Below are 17,476 nucleotides of genomic sequence, written 5' to 3'. Positions count from 1 at the left end.
CATGTTTAAAGACTGAAATATTTCTCTAAGTCCGATAGTCTGATAGCCTGCACATAGGCAAAACTAACAGGATCATCACTCTGGTGAAATATTACCAGAGCAAAGACTGGAGGGATCAAGATAAACTTCTGTGTGAAATGTGATTGCAGGAAGAAGTTATAGATATACACACAAAATCCAGATGGTGAAGCCAGTAAATGTTTTTCCTATAATAGGCCAAGAATTCTTATAATCTTTACATCTTGTCTTTTGTAATAGTAACCATAAAGTACAACTTATATAAGTTATATATTTAAATTATACATCGGGCTCTTGATTTTTTGTTGCCAGCTCCATCGGCATTCATCAGTCCTCTTGTTAGTGTGCTTGCGCTCTGAAACATTTTACTAGTGGAAGTACTTGTCACTCTTTGCTTTCTAGGGACTTGCCAAGTAGTGTCGTTGAGGGTTCTGGAAGCCTAGAGTGAGGAAACTGGAGACTGTCTGCTGTTGCTATTAGTTTGTGTATGTTTTAGCCCTGACCTGGATAACCTGATCTCATCAGATCTCAGAAGCTAAGTAGGGTCAACCCTACTTAGCTAGTATTTGGATGGGTGACCTCCAAGGAATACCAGGGGTAGGACATAGAGGCAGGCAATGGCAAACCATCTGAAATGTTTCTTGCCTTAAAAAGAAGTCTAGCTCCTACCTAGTGGTGCATAATGCTAAAAAAGAGCTAGAACTTCCGGCTTCCAGACAATCTTAGGAACTCCTGGCTGTGTTGCACACACTACCATATGATAATTATTAATTATTATTGTGTATGTTTTAATTGTATTTGCAGCTCTAGAATTCATTCCTGAGGCGCACGTACTAAATAGCATGGAATAAAATTGCAGGGAATTATCACTCAATTGGTGGCTGAATATCTGAATTGCCTTTATTTGAAAAATCAGGTGTTGGAGGTTAATGTGGCTAATTGGAGGTTCTGCTTGCATTATTTAATTGGAGGTGACTATTTCCATATGCAAAATGACATCACTAAAGTTTGCCCTTGCTAGATGAGGTATGTGCATGAGTGAAGGTTAGAGGATTTCCTGCACATTGTTGGTTGATGAGAACCTCAACTAGACTTTCAAGAGCTGTCCCTTATCATACCATGAACATTTTTAAAGTCGTAATGGTATAAACAGAGGGAAGGTGGAATGATAGAGCCTGATCTCATCAGATCTCAGAAGCTAAGCAGGGCTGATACTTGGAAGAGAGACCACCAAGGAAGATTGCAGAGGAAGGCAATGGCAAACCACCTCTGCTTAATCACTTGCCTTGAGACCCCTTGCTCTGGTCACCATAAATCAGCTGAAGCTTGAGGGCACTTTGCACACACGGAATGATATGGATATAAAAATTAGTACTTGTCTTCCTCTCCTTTTCCCGTAAGTATGGTCTAACTCTTGTCTCAACAACTGACTCAGCTTCCCAACTATATATATAAAGTTGTGGGTTTCCTATTAAGTCAACCTATGTGAAATGCAATTAGTCCACTCATAGAATGGAACATCATAATTATCTGTTCTCTCCTGACCAAAAATGAAAACAAAAACAAACACTTTTAGTCAGTTTGAAGGTACAATTAAGCTGTTGGCATTGAAAAAGACCCCCTCTGCAAAAAATGTCCAAGTAGAAACTTGAAAAGGAACTGCTATGTTAGCATTTATTTATAATCTGTTACTAGGTTAGAGAATTCAGGAGTTCTTCTTATGTAAGTTTCTTGATAAAAGAGCCCCATGGTGCAGAGTGGTAAAACTGCAGTGCTGCAGTCGGAGCTCTCTGCTCACGACCTGAGTTCGATCCCAGCTTACTGGGGGGGAAGTGTAGATGACTGGGGAAGGCAATGGAAAACCACCCCACAAAAAGTCTGTTGTGAAATGTTGTGAAAGCAACGTCACCCCAGAGTCGAAAATGACTGGTGCTTGCCTTTTACCTTTTTTTTAACTTAAGTTTCTTGATAGGAATTCTAAGCAACAGTGCAATGCCAAACCATGTAAGCCTATTTTCTCTGTTACATTTGGCCCAGTCTGGACTGAGTTTCAGCTATTCATCTGGAGTCTGAAGAAGTGAACTCACAAAACCTCATGCCCTACCACAGTTTTTGTTAGTTGTTATGTCCTACATTCAAGCCTATATGTACAGCACAGCACACGCTACAGAGGCGACCAATGGGAACCCACTGGTCCCCAGATGTAGCTCACTAATATGCTCCGCCTATCAAGATCTGTGGCAGGAAGTTTAACTGGCCAGGATTGGACCTGGCCAGATGGAGGGTTGTTCCGGGGCATGTATATAATCAGGACCCAGCCCGCAACTCTCTCTCTTGTGATGTACTCGCCAATAAAAAGTATGTTGCCTTCAACATGTCTCATCACTCAGTACATTACAGTGGCAATGAAGGTGGTATCCAAGCCAGGTAACTCCCACAGCGAACTTCGCTGACCTGGCTGGAGACGAGGAAGACACGCAGTCCAGGGAGACTGAAGCGCCCACTGCCGCCACCACCGACATGGCGAACCCGAGCATGACGACGGGCCACCTTGAAGAGTTCGACCTGGCCAACCCCAATAGGTGGGAGACCTACACGGAGTGGGTCGACTGCTACCTAAGAGCGAACCTGATCACAGACGACAGCCGTAAGAAAGACGTGCTTCTAAGTGTCTGCAGGGAGACCACATTCAAGATCACCAAGGGTCTCTCAGCCCCCACAAAGATCACGGAGAAAACTTATGAGGAGATAGTCAGACTCCTGACGGGGCACTTCTTGCCCCAGCCATCCCTCATCGCCCACCAATTTCTCTTCCGCAAAATTCAGTTCAGAGATAATCACGGAATATGGCTTTCCTGAAAGGCACATAGTACACGAATTCCCCCCCCCCTTTTTTTTCTCCAAAGCAAGCCAGAATCTTTATAAAGTCCTTTTAGGTCCAGTTTTGACAAAGGAAAACAGATTATTAGAACTGTGTTTTGTTAGTATTTTGAATAATCACATTTTTATGTGAACAAACTGGAATCAGTAAGTGCTGTACTGACACATCAGCCTGAATTTTGTAAACTATTTCTCCATTCATTAAAACAACTAAGAATTGATTTAAAATTCAGGATGTGCTTTAATAACTGTTACAAACTTCTCAGTAAATCTATAGAAGAGCAGGGATGCTTTTTTCTTTAAAATAGGCACAATTGACTCACAGGTATCATCCTAAAAATCCAGTGACATTTCTGCCAAATCATTGCTTTCTTGATTTTTTTTGAGGCATCATCCTGGTTTGTAGCAATTTTTGTAGCTTCTGTCATAATTGTAGTACAGTCTTTTCCAGCTGAACTGATGTAACATCTGGTTTCGATGTGTGGTTTGTGGTATTCTGATAGTACTGTATAACTCTATCTACCACCATTATCTAGTTGCCCATGTGTTCAAACACCTTTCTTCTTGAATTGGTGAAGCTATGAAGGTCCTAGTAATGAAACTACAGTAATCCCCTACAGTTTCAAAGCATAGTGAGGTAAGATTGACAGGTTTGTCAGTTTTGCCTCATTTTTCTTGAAACCCTAGCACAGCAGTTCTCAGACATTTACAGCTCAAGAACCCCATTTTGATTTTGCACACCTGTTCAAATTTGGTACTAGAAATAACTTAGATTATTTGCATTAGGACAGTGGCTGCATCTACATGCCATTGGATATTTCAAGGAAGTTGACATAGCAATAATTAACAACTGGAGTCTTGTGTAACTGGAGATCCAATTACTAATAATTGTCCATAGTACAATGATAGCGCAGTATTGAGCAATGTGTGGACACAGCTTGTACTTCCTTGGTCCGTTAGAGTTCCTAAGTCTGAACTGTTAGTTCTCAGAGGCCGACTGGCAAATCGGGCTAGTTCTGTGAGCTGGTCTGAAAGCTCGATGGCTAGTTTTGTCCTCTGTCTTTTAGCCAAAAGTCCCTTCCCCATTAATGAAAGCTGGGAGTGCTCTATTTTTAGTTAGCCCTTTAGTTCAAGAAGGGCTTGCCCTCTGTCCTTGAAAAGGGCTAGTGGACACACTGGGGTAGCATCTCAGACCATGGGGTCCCCATACATCAGTTTGAATAACTATACTGTAGCAGGAATGCAGAATAAATGATTGAGTGTAAAGCACTTCTGCTGGTGGAAATTACCTTTTCTTCCTCTTCCTCCTCCTGCAGCCCACTGAGCTTCCTGAAATGGGGCTCCTGGAGGACTTAAGACCCTTAGGCGCAATTGAGAGGTGAAATCTGAATCTGCAAGGAGAAAGGGAAATTGCAAAACACTTGTCCTTCCTCTTGTCACTTTCATTTTCCGAAATTACAGCAGCACTGTTTCAGTTCTGGTGTGCACATACTGTGTTTGATTTAAAAAATGAAGTTGACAAGGGTCTCACATCCCCTTTACCTCTCCTTCCAGCCCTGCTACAGGTTTTTTCCCCAGACAAAATGAAAGGAAAACAACTCATTTATTTCATGTTTGTATTTCCACATAAAAGAGTAGCATCAAAAATTGCACAGGAGCTCTTATAGGAGGACAAAGGTAGGTTAGGTTGGCAACATCAGCTAAACTGGAAACCCTAGTTTTAAAAAAAGACAGTTTCTTTCCTTGGACCAGGAAAGAGGCAGCAAACTGAAGTTTTCCCAGCAGCAAAAGCTGGGAATTTAATTAAAATGGAAAGCTGGACAAAAATTTTCTCAGCAGAGGTATGCCTTGTGCAGGACTGTAGACTGAGCACTTTATACTGAATCAAGACTTGTGCTTACAAAGTATTAATGCACACACTATCTCTGGCTAATTTATTAGATAGACAGACAGATGAATGATAGGGGAAAGAGAGAGAGAGAGAGAGAGAGAGAGCTCTTGTCCTCAGGTAACACCTTAGGGAAGCTGTACTGTGATTAATGGAAGGTACATTTTCCTGCTTAGTAAAAAGAGAAAAGTTATGTAATTAGTGTTTATTTCAGACACAATGGAGCATCTCAGCAGGCTTTTCTAAAACAGTTTGTATAACAGAATAAACATTCAGCTTTGGTTTTAAAGCAATTTTATACTTAGCCATTCACTACAGTCATTAATGCTTCTTGTTTCAGTAGGACTTGAATGAATTGTTATAGGTTATCAGAAACTGTACATTTATTCACTTAATCTTGTTCTCTTTTTTCTCTTCTCATTTCCTTTGAAACATTAGACATGACAAGAATGAGGAAAGATGGACCTGCTAAAAGTTTGAAAGAAAAGCTCCCTAAGATAAAGTCTCAGTTTAGTTTTGAGTAGGGCTGGTGCCGTCTAGGCAGCCGTCTAGAGCACCACCTGGCCTCAGGGGCAGGCGGTGGGCCCTCTGCCACCACCAGTGTCCCTTTCCCACACTCACCCTTGCTGCCTTGCCACCCTCCCAGGAGGCAGCGGGGAAGGGGCTGAGTGGGGATGGTGAGGCGCTGCCACAGTGAGTGCACTGCAGCAAGGGAGGGCTGGCTCTGAGTGCCTCCCAGTGCATGCACCACCCCGCCCCTGCTCAGCCTTCCTGGGACTGTGCATCAGACCAGGAAGGCTGAATGTGGTGGGGTGTCACATGGGAGGTGCTCAGAACCAGCCTGGGAGGTGCTCAGAACCAGCCCTCCCTTGCTGTATGCCCCAACGCTGCAGTCACCCTTGCTGCCACCCAAGAAGGCAGCGGGGATGGTGGGGGTACTGAAACAAAGGAGGGCTGGCTTTGACTGCCTCCCAGGAAGTGCACATGCTGCCCTGCCCCTGCTCAGCATTCCCAGTTCTAACAAACCCAGGAAGGCTGAGCAGGGGCAGGGTGGCTCATGTGCTGCCTGGGAGGCACTCAGAACCGGCCATCCCTTGCTGCAGCACTGTGCATCGGCCACTGCTGCACTCATCCTGCCTGCCACCCAGGAAGGCAGGGGGAAGGGGCTGAGTGGGGGGCAGCATGGTGGTGGGTGTGCCGTAGCAAGGGCCCCCCAGCTCCAAGTACCTCCCAGTGCATGAGCTGCCCTGCTACTCCTGCTAAGTCCAGGAAAGATTGAGCAGGGGCAGTGGGGCAGCTCATGCGCTTGGAGGCACATGGAGCTGGGGGTCCCTTGCTATCTAGGGTGCCAGAAACCCTGGTGCTGGCACTGGTTTTGAGAATCAAATGACTGTATATTGGGGATGAGTCAGGATTCTTGCACCTCCAGGATAGGCTTCCTGGCAGTGCTGAGCATTTGCACATTGCTTTGTGATGCATATTCCTTTAGTCTCCTCTGAGGTGCATCTTCTGTTTCTTTGTGAAAAGATATAATCAACATAGCATGAAGAAGTCAATTTTTGAATGGCATCAACCCTGGGGGTCAAATTTACCCTGCCAGTTACTAACCAGGGCTGACCCTGCTTAACTTCTGAGAGTTGATGAGATTGGAGTAGACTGGACTATCCAGGTCAGGGCAGCATATGCATACCTTGTTTTTATGGTCCTAAATATATGATGGGGATATGTGCATCTTCAAATTGAAAACCACAAGGTGGATCTGTGCAAGGGAGCCACAGGCCAGTCATGGATCCATGGATCCTCAGCTATCTGAAGGTTCTCCTCTCCTCTCCTCTGCTTATGGTGTTCAATACTGCAAAGATTAGTGTACATATGGCAGGCTCATTTACTATATAAAAAGTGAATCAGCATGTTGTGGGGTAGGGGTAACTAGATGTCTATTGATTTCATTTCACCTATACACTACAGAGAGGAAAAGATGCCTGATTTTGCATTGAGCTTGTTGAACAATTTCTTTTGAATTGAATTAATTCCTTTTGAATTAAAATAACCTCTGTTCCACTATCTGTAGATAGAAAAGATATTTCTTTGCTTAGGGCTCTGTTGAGGAAATGTCCTATGAAAGAGCTCAGAATCAGCTTTGTTTGTAAATCTGTTGTAGTCTTGGGCACACAAGTGCTGGAGTAGTTCTTGAATGTAAAACTTACTGAATATTTAAACAACTCTATAGTCCTCCTAAAAAACTCTATAGTCCTAAAATACTCCTTCTATTCCAAATAATCAACTGTGGGACAGATGGACTTGCCTATCCATCTAGGGCCCATTAGTTCTTTGATGAATGCTAAGTAAATCTGAGTAGAATAAGAATTACAGGTGCTTGCTGTAAATCCTTCAGCCTACATGTCTTCTTTTTGGCTAGTATAAATTATCTGATTTATACTAGCCAAAAAGAAGACATGTAGGCTGAAGGATTTACAGCAAGCACCTGTAATTCTTATTCTACTCAGATTTACTTAGCATTCATCATTTCCCAACACATTTTAATCCGTTTTTATATTTATAATCAAGGGAGCTAAATGGGACTAAAGTGCTTGCATTTTCTACCTTTTCAAATTTGGTTTCCCGAACTACTGATAATCCAGCATATAGCTGCAGGCCACAATCCACAGCTGCAAACTGAACATTTTCTCTTAATTCAGATGGGAACAAAGGCAATAAAAGCAATCCTACTTAATGTTTTACATCAGATGTACATAAGAGTTGCCTGAGAATTACTGATTGATTGTAGTTGGCAGCCACTCCATCTCAGTGAAAAACAACCCTCTTTTGTGGAATGTAGCCTTTGAAACTGAGTCCTACTTTGTGGGGAAGAGTGGTATATAAAATGAAATAATAAATAAATATAAAACATTGGAAGTGGTTAGGAACCTCTGGTTGAATGAAAGGCATTATTAAGCCATTAGATCTTGATGTCTGGGGTTTTAGATAGTGTCTGAAATAGCAAGAAATGATTGATTATTTTTTGTGTTCCAGCGGTTTACCTCTGCAAGCGAACAATGCAAAACAAAGCACGGCTTGAGCTAGCAGACTATGAAGCAGTAAGTACCTGGGGCCTTTCCTGGAACTGAGATGTCAAATAACAGACTCTGAAACACACTAGTGTGCAGAAAACAAGACCACAACATTTTTTTAAAGGACCCAGTTCCCAGAAAATATCACTTGAGAGCTTATGGCCTAAATGTTGGAGTACTGAAAGTCATACTGGGGTTTTAAGGTTTTCAAATTCCTGCATTTAAAAAGGAACTGCAGTGCTGAGCTGAGAAAGAAAAAAAGGAACCATGCTGAAAATGGATATCCTTTCATAAAAGCTTCTACCAATTTACAGTGGCTAGACTGCTTGTTCAACAATATGCTAGTCTTCGGTTTTGGACATATGGTAAAAAGATAGGTAAGGCTTTGTTGAACTTGAACCAAACAATTGCAACACAGCACAGATTAGGGTCACCTTGAAGATTATCTTGTTTAAAATGTATTGTGAATGCTTTTTTTCCCACTGTAGGTACCTTGGGAAGAGAGCACATGCATATGCATCAGTTTAGTGCCAATTTGTATTATATTCTTGCACCTCATTTCAAATAACATAACAGTGTGGTTCTCTGCTGATCAGAAACACTATTTGAAATAAGTAATGTTTAAAGTATCTTTATTAATAGTACTGGAATTATTTTTATACTCAGAGCTTTAGTTGAGCAGGAATGCACAGGAACGCAGTGGCTTTGCATCAGGGGGTGTGACCTAATATGCAAATGCATTCCTGCTGGGCTTTTTCTACAAAAAAGCCCTGTTTATACTAGTCTACAGAGCTGCATACTGGATTATACTTTTCCTCTCCTCTCTGATAGGATGATGACATGTTCAACTAGAGACTAATTTCAAAGCTCAGTTTGTTTCAGTTAGTTCCCATGTAACAGCCAGCAGAATATGACTAAAGAGTGGAGGCCGTGTTCTGTTTTCATTTTTAACCAGTGTAAATGTAGAAGAAGCCCTGTTACATCTACAGTTGTTTCTCAGGATTGACTTCTGCACTGCGATGTTAACTACATGGGCTTTCCTGTGAGTCATACCTGGATCTAAAAATGTAATGTAAGAAAGGTTTATTTAGAAACAGTTTACTTCTGAGGAAGGTACAGGTGTTTATTGAGTCTGGAGTAACACACAAATATCTGAGTCTTCTCTTGGAAGTAGATCTGTATTCAACACTTATTTATGTTACATTTTTACATGTAGGGCTGACTTGTAAGAGCAGGCCATCAGAGTGCTGAGGGCATTTCTATGTCAAATGGCCCCTAGCATCTTATCATATCCCATTTATATGGATCCATTGATATGTGGGAGACTCTGACAAGTGTCTCTAGAAAAATTAAATGATTCCAGGTAAATGTATTTTAAGAATCTTTCAGACTCCCAGAGATACTTCCACTGTGTCATTTAAAATGGCAGTGTAAAAGAATTGCACACCCTTATTAATCCAGTGACTTACATGAAATGTAGTGGGAGTATCTCATGTGGATCAGCAAAAAATATCACACTTTAGCCAGCCTGTGGGACAGTCAATTCCAAGAAGTCTGTAAAAAAATTGTAAAACACTACCCTAGAAACTTGCTAATGTGTGGTGTGTTTTCAGGAGAGCTTGGCCAGGTTACAGCGAGCATTTGCACGGAAATGGGAGTTTATTTTTATGCAAGCAGAAGCACAAGCAAAGTGAGTCCCACTGACATTTTGTTGCTGGATTTGTCAACTACCATCATACAAGGCATTTCCACTGATGTTCTTTATGTTACATATCTACCTCCCCATCGACAGAGTGGACAAGAAAAGGGACAAGATAGAAAGGAAAATCCTCGATAGCCAGGAGAGAGCATTTTGGGATGTACATCGGCCAGTGGTATGTGTATTAACATGTTTTTAAATACGTAACTCCAAAAATCATTCTGTACAAGATGGTGACTTATCATATTTGAAAAAATATCCCTGTTTTTACTAACTACACAGGTCTGTTTCTCACTTTTGAGCTATATGAACTGATTGACTCACCCCTAGGTGTTCACTGTTACTGGTAAACACAATATTACCTGTGAACTGGAGCTTCTAAGGTCTTACAGAGTGGAAAATGTGCTTATTGCTATTGATATGCAATCACAATGACACCATTCCTATCATACATTTGTTAATATTTGGAGGTGAGGTCATCTGCTTTCTGGTGGTCTCTAGGAAGAAGAAACTTCATTATGGGTGGTTAAAATGGCTGCAGTAGTTGCAATTAAGGGCTTGTGGGTCCATTGTATATATACGTAAATAAAACCTGTCCAGATCCTCAACAAGAGGCTGGAATCAGTACTTTGTGGAGTCTGGAGGGACCTTCCTAAGTTCTCCATATACCGCTTTCTACCTTTGCTGAGAATTATTCCGGCAGTATATCCAACAGCAAGAAAGTCAGCCTCTTTCACTGTAGCTGGGATCTAAAAATTATAAATATATATGTTGCTGTTTAATTTAATAAAGTTTCCAGAGTGGTTTGCCAATGAAAAATAAAACAATAAAGATTTGACATCTTACTATTTTTTTAAAAAAATTAGAACATTAACAAGCCTGATCATAGGCAGTCTGGCAATAAAACAATAAATGCAGAGAGATACACAGCTATTTATTTTATTACTGGGAACGTTTCCACACCACTACTGCTATTAAAGGTTTCTAATCTTTCTGAGATGATAAACATCATGGATTTAACATTTAAAGTGATGGTATTTATAAAGAATTTAGCTTCATTCTACTCTTTTGAATATTTTGGTTGGTAAAGTTTTTGTGAAAGAAAGTAATGAGTGCATTGAAGAGTTTGCATGATAAATGACAGATTTTTAGGAAACTGCAAAGGTTTTGGTTGTGCCTCTTGTGAGAATTACATGAAGCAGGAAGCTGCTACAGATGGTGAGCGGTCCTAATGACAGCTTTAGAACAGAGCAGCATTTTCTGCCCTTAGTGAAGAGCCAGAAAGGCGGGGAAGCAGAACAACAACAAAAAAAAGACTTGCACATTGTGGGATTTCTGAAACTCTGGGCCATACACTTCTCCAATTTCTGCGCCAGATGGCAGAAGTGCCTAGTTGTGTTGCGGGAACTGTGCTTAGAGTAGAGTTTGCAAGGTTTGGATTGCTGCCTTCAGCCTCAAGCTGAAGGCCTTTTACTCAGTATCTAATGCCCATGGGGGACTTTTGTACCTGCTAAAGGAAGACAACTTCATAAGTGTGTGGGAAACATATGTAGATTATAGGCTTGAGTTTCTGGGTCTTTCCCTCACCAAGTTTAGGAATATAAATTAGCAGGAAGCATCAAAACTGATCTGGATTAAGGTGATTGGTCTTGACCAAACCAGCACACTAACCCAGACAAGATGTGTATGTTCCTCCTTTACACTAGGGATCCCTTCTCCAAAGACTCTCCCCTTGTACCTGAAATGTCTCACAGTCCCTAGTCATTAGTCCACTTTTGTGCTCACTAAGGTTGAATACCCTGCTGACAGCAGTACTGAGAAGATGTTTTGCCAAACTGAGTATGAGAATTTGGCAAAACATCTTCTCAGTACTGCTGTCAGTATGACCACCTATGTGGCTGTGGCTCTGGTGCAACAGAGACATTGGACCACCTTTTCTATTCTGCGATCAATGGATAGTCCCCAGGACTCTTTGGATTATTCCTATTCTGTCCAAATACCAACTGTCAAGCCCTGGGTAGTATCTCCATTGTTAGTAGATTCTGATCCAGAAATAACTTGATCTGTTGCAAAATTTCTGACAGTGATGGTCTCCTTAAAATTCTGCTAAAAACTAGCCTTACTTTGCTGACCATAAGATAAATGACAAGGCTATGTATTTTATTGCTTTGTATTATATTCTTCCTTGTTTTGTCATATTATCTTATGTTACTTGTGGAACACTTTAGGCTTATCTAAACTATCTATTTAATCTGTTCTAGATTTTGTGATGACCTCTATATCTCACCGTTTTGAATGTTGCTTTTATCTGCCTTGCTATGCCATGTTACACATTTGTTTTATATTGCTGAGACATTGTGGTTTATGCTTATGACCTTTGGTCAAATGAACTAATAATAAAGGAATGGACCATGCACATTGTAATATATCTATAAAATGAATCAACATCTTAAGCCCCTTTAAAATATTTGTATGGGTTTTTTTTTAATTTGGATAAATCAGTGAACTGACCAGATGACCTTGGGAAGTTGCATTCAATCTAACATGCTTGTTACATACCTGTTGCTTAAATAATATAGGAATTGTGAAGCAATAACCAAAGGATATACTGGCAATATGCTAAATATTTTTGTATGCACATCAGAAAATCAGATGGAGTCATCTGTGTGGCACACATACCTACTTAATCCATAGATATCTTGCCTTCAGAATGATGCTCGGCATGACCAGGACTGGAGTCCTTTAATATTATCGTTTAGGTACCAAGCCAAATGTTTCTGTTCACTCAGGCTTTTAATTAAGGGGTTGATCTTTTCATACTATTTTAGCCTGAATACTATTATCAGTGGTCTATTTCGATGGTCTTTTTATGCTGGACTGGATTTTTAATTCTGGATTTAATGTTTTTATTGTTCTGTAGTTTGGAAGTTGCCTCAGGCAGGTTCCCAGAGAGGTGGCATAAAAATCCTAAATAAATAATACTAAAAATGGCTGCCTGCAATAAGAAATGGTGAAGTGTTTCCCATTGATTTAAGATTCAGGTAGGCAGCTTAGGAGGAAAGCTAGAAAGTGATGATAGAACACTTCTTCCTGTGACAAAGGGAATATTGACTCTCAAAAGCTTATGTTCTGAAAATCTTGTCTTTTAGGTGCTACTCGTTCTTTAGCTATCACATTTTCTCCAAGAGTTCTAAATTGGTTCATATTTTTTCTGCACGCAAGTTTCTTTCTGGCTAGTATGTGTGTCCATTCTCACCCTTCCACCTGGAAATTGTAGTCTGTCAGTGGGCATATTTTGCATTGTGATACATTTGTATGCTTTCACTTTAGAGCGTATGTGACATTTCTTGACTTGAAAATTGCAAGAAGGGGCAAAAAGCCAGGATGTAGTCCTTTAACATTTCAGTTCTGAAGTCAGCTCCAACAATCAACAAACATGTCATGCACTGACAAAGCAGCTGCCTTTTTGAGTGTCTTGTCTGCACAGTGCATACTGCATAGGCACAGAAATATAGCATACTTTTTTAATACTCTTTAATGCCCTGACCTGGATAGCCCAGGCAAGTCCAATCTTGTCAGATCTCAGAAGCTAAGCAGGCTTCTGGCAAGTACTTGAATGGGAGACCTCCCTGGAATACCAGCAGTTGGGAGGCAGGGGCAGGGTTTTTTCAGCCACCTCCCTGAATATCCTCCAGGTCCTCCAGTAGGGGTCAGTCACCAGAAGTCACCATGACTTCCAGGTGCACAAACACTCACAAATGCACATATAAAATCATAAGGAGAAAGACAGTTCTGGCTTTGGGCAACACAGTTTTCTCAGGAATACATTTGACCATTATGATCTGGATGCATTCGCATTCCAAACCTGTGATATCTAAATTTCAAAATATTTCCATTGTGTCTGTATCTGAATAAGCAAAATCCTTACAATGGCTTTGCTCATCTTCATGTGACAACTTCACATAGAAGATCCCATCCAGGTAACTGTACTGAAAAGGCAGAATTTCCTCTTTTTTTCTACACATGTTTGGATCCTTTAGGAAATGTATGCACAGAGCATCTGTTTTGCACATGAGTTTCTGCCATTAACAGAAGACAGTTTCTGTATTTGAAGACAAATATGCAGAGACCAAACTCCATTCTCTTTAAGACCATTTCACACTTTGTACAGTGGCCTCACCAAGTCTCACCAAAAATGATATTATGAGACTCAGATTTCTGTTCACCAGAGATGCAAAGGAGCTGTCCAGTTGGGCAAGGAGAAGAATCCCAATCAGGTTTGCGGAACAAGCCCAAGAAGGCACTGTACTAAAAATTCAGGATTTTCCATAAAGAAGCTCTGACTTTGAGACACAACCTGGCAATGAAAGGGTGTCCTAGGAGGGCACTGCAATCTGCTTATCTTGAGGCTGCATCATGGAACAGGGAGGAATTGCTTAAAAAAAGAAAAGAAAACTGATTCAGGGAGGGTTATATGTAGTTTCATTTATAATCACATTAATATTGGATTGAAAAAATAAGAACTGGAATATGTTATATGACATAACGTGTGACAAAAAACCTGGTAATTGCTTTTAAGAGAACTTCTAAGCAACAGATTCCCTCAGTGGCTGTTACTAGGCAGCCACAGTATTTGAGGATGAATTTATTTGAATAAAAAGGTGGGGGTGGGGGGCAGGGCCTGACTATTTGAGGAGCCAGGCCTGACTGTGCTTGCCAGCTCCAGGTTAGAAAATTCCTGGAGATTAAATCTAGCTGCCTATATTCGGATGAACAAGGAAGAATTATCATAGTCGAGTTGGAATTAAATGGCTTCAAAATAATTCTTGGGAATATTTATGCCCCTAACGAAAACCAGGAAACATTTTACCAAGCACTATACCTTAAACTTAGAGAATTTGATTCTGACAGGTATTGTATTGTTGGAGATTACAATGCAATATTTGACATCAAAATGGACAAAAAATATGATGATCCCATAAAAAAAAAAAAAGAATCGGAACTTATTACCTAACTCTTTCCTGAAAATGGCTGAAGAATTAAACTTAGTGGATGCCTGGAGAACAAAAAATCCGAATACAACAGATTTTACTTTTTACTCGCATTCACATAAATCCTGGTCCAGAATAGACATGTCCAGAATTGAGTATGATATTGTCTATCAATCAAGTTGACATTCTCCCTCAATCGTATGCTGATCATAGCCCAATTTTGTTAACTTTTCAGGAACAGTCAAGAAACCCTCGCTGGTCTTTAAATTTGCAAATATTAAAAGAAACTCAATTTTTGGAGGCAGCTAAAGAAGAGATTCAGGAATTCTTCAACCTTAACTTGGAGAAAGATACAAAGATGCCAGTCATATGGGATGCATTCAAGGCCTTTTTCAGAGGAGTTGCTATCAGATACTCAACGAAGAGGAAGAGAGAACAAAGAAAATCTTATAATGAACTTATAACAAAATTGACCCATTATGAGAAACAACAGAAAACTGGTAACCCAAGGGAGGTAAAGGCCAAAATTATCTCGATCCAACATCAGATAAATATTCTTTTGGCAGAAGAAATTGAGAAGAAATTAAAATGGACAAGACAAAATTATTTTGAAAATGCTAACAAAGTAAGCAGATGGCTTTTGATCCACCAGGATGGCTTTTGATCCACCAGGATCAAAAGCACCCAAGGCTTTTGATCCTGGGTGACTTCAATGTTCATGCCGATGACGTGACCTCCACTCAGGCGATGGACCTAGTGTCTTCCATGGCGACACTAGGACTCTCCCAAGTAGTTACGACACCCACTCACCAGGCCGGTCACATGTTAGACCTGATCTTCGCGTCGGGAGTTTTAGTGAACGATCTTGCTTCTATAGCAGTGCCATGGTCGGATCACTATGCCCTCAAGGCTCGTGTGGACGTCCCACCCCAACCCCGTTTGGGCGGCGAGCTTATTTTAGCTCGCCCGCGGAGCCTGATGGACCCGGAACGGTTCCTGACGGCTCTGCGGGATCCCTGGCCCCCTGGCGATTCCCTCGATGGCCTGGTGGAGTCTTGGAATAATAGGCTTACCGGGGCCATCGACGAGATCGCGCCTAGGCGTCCTCTGCGCCCTCGTTCAAGGCCGACACCTTGGTATAACCAGGGGTTGCGGCGGCTGAAACGAGGACTCAGACGGCTAGAGAGGCAATGGCGGCGTACCCGTGACGAAGCGACCCGAACATCTTATAGAGAGGTTATGAAGTCCTATGAGATGGCAGTCAAGGCCGCAAAGAAAACTTACTTTGCGGCAGAGATTGCGTCCGCAACTTCGCGCCCGGCACAACTGTTCAATATAATTCGGACCCTTACAACGCTGCCACAGGGCAGACCAAATATTAATGAATTGAAAATTGGCTGTGAGGCTTTTGCGGATTATTTTGCGGATAAAATCGCATCGCTCCGTTCCGACTTCCCTGCCATATTGGATACAGTTAGTGGACCTGAGGCTCCGTGCCTGTCTTCGGATTGTGTTTTGGACAGCTTCGGCGCCCTCAGCCTGGAAGAAGTTGACAGGATCCTCCTATCTGCACGCCCAACAACTTGTAAATTGGACCCATGCCCCTCCTGGCTTATTAAGACCTGCCAGAGGGAGCTAAGATATCCTATACGGGATATCATAAATAGATCCCTACTGGAGGGACATTTTCCATCAGCGCTCAAAGAGGCGGTGGTCCGTCCCCTCTTGAAGAAAACAACGTTAGATCCGACCGAATTGGCACACTATCGGCCGGTATCGAATTTGCCCTTTTTGGGCAAACTTATAGAGAGGGCAGCGGCGTTGCAGCTACAGAGTTTCCTGGAGGATGCTTCTGTCCTTGACCCCTACCAGTCTGGCTTCCGCCCGGGCCACGGGACGGAGACGGTGCTGGTCGCTCTGGTGGATGACCTTCGGCGACATCTGGATCAAGGCGGCTCGGCGGTGCTGATGTTGTTGGACCTGTCGGCAGCGTTCGACATGGTCGACCATCGGCTTCTGGCGTGCCGCCTTGCCGACGCAGGGATTCAGGGGTTGGCCTTGCAATGGCTTTCCTCTTTCCTTGACGGTCGGGGACAAAGGGTGGCGATTGGGGAGGAACTGTCCCGGAGACACACGCTTGACTGCGGAGTGCCTCAAGGGGCGGTCCTCTCCCCGATGTTATTTAACATCTATATGCGCCCCCTTGCCCAGATGGCCCGGGGGTATGGGTTGGGTTGCCATCAATATGCTGATGACACCCAGCTCTATCTGCTTATGGACGGCCGACCCGCCTGCGCCCCAGAAAACTTGGACCGGGCATTACAGGCAGTGGCTAGGTGGCTTAGGCTGAGCGGGCTGAAGCTGAACCCGGCGAAGACAGAGGTCCTTTGCTTGGGTCGCTGCGGCCCGGGAAGGGAAATCCCCCTGCCAGCTTTTGACGGCGCTTCGCTAACAGCGTCGGGCAGGGTCAAGAGCCTAGGGGTGCTGTTGGAGCCTTCGTTGACGATGGAGGCTCAGATAGCAGCCACTGCCAAGTCCGCGTTTTTTCATCTTAGGCGGGCGAGGCAGTTGGCCCCCTTCCTGGAACGTGACGACCTGGCAACAGTGATCCATGCTACGGTCACCTCGAGGCTGGACTACTGTAATGCCCTCTACATGGGGCTACCCTTGTGCCGGACCCGGAAGCTGCAGTTGGTGCAGAACGCTGCTGCCCGGCTATTATTAGGGCTCCCTAGATGGGAGCACATTCGGCCGGGGCTCCAGAGTCTGCACTGGCTGCCAGTAATATTCCGAGTCCGGTACAAGGTGTTGGTCATCACCTTTAAAGCCCTATATGGCCTAGGACCTGCCTACCTTAGGGACCGTCTCTCCCCACACGTTCCCCAGAGAGTACTACGCTCAGGCTCACAAAACCTGTTGGTAGTCCCCG

At 42.7% G+C, this 17,476-nt stretch overlaps 1 protein-coding gene across 9 annotated transcripts in view; it reads left to right on the top strand.

The window, feature by feature from the left end:
- RGS7 (regulator of G protein signaling 7) overlaps window positions 1-17,476 on the top strand; it is a 376,996-nt gene that overhangs the window by 265,277 nt on the left and 94,243 nt on the right. For all 9 annotated transcript variants that reach the window (XM_060243399.1, XM_060243417.1, XM_060243443.1 and 6 more), the window contains exons 7-9: window positions 7,820-7,884; window positions 9,471-9,547; window positions 9,650-9,731. In XM_060243399.1, the coding sequence (XP_060099382.1) occupies window positions 7,820-7,884; window positions 9,471-9,547; window positions 9,650-9,731 (224 nt within the window). The remainder of the gene's footprint in view (window positions 1-7,819; window positions 7,885-9,470; window positions 9,548-9,649; window positions 9,732-17,476) is intronic.

This window comes from Heteronotia binoei, chromosome 1 (assembly GCF_032191835.1).
Source record: "Heteronotia binoei isolate CCM8104 ecotype False Entrance Well chromosome 1, APGP_CSIRO_Hbin_v1, whole genome shotgun sequence".
NCBI lineage: Eukaryota > Metazoa > Chordata > Lepidosauria > Squamata > Gekkonidae > Heteronotia > Heteronotia binoei.
This window is presented reverse-complemented; position numbering and strand designations above follow the sequence as displayed.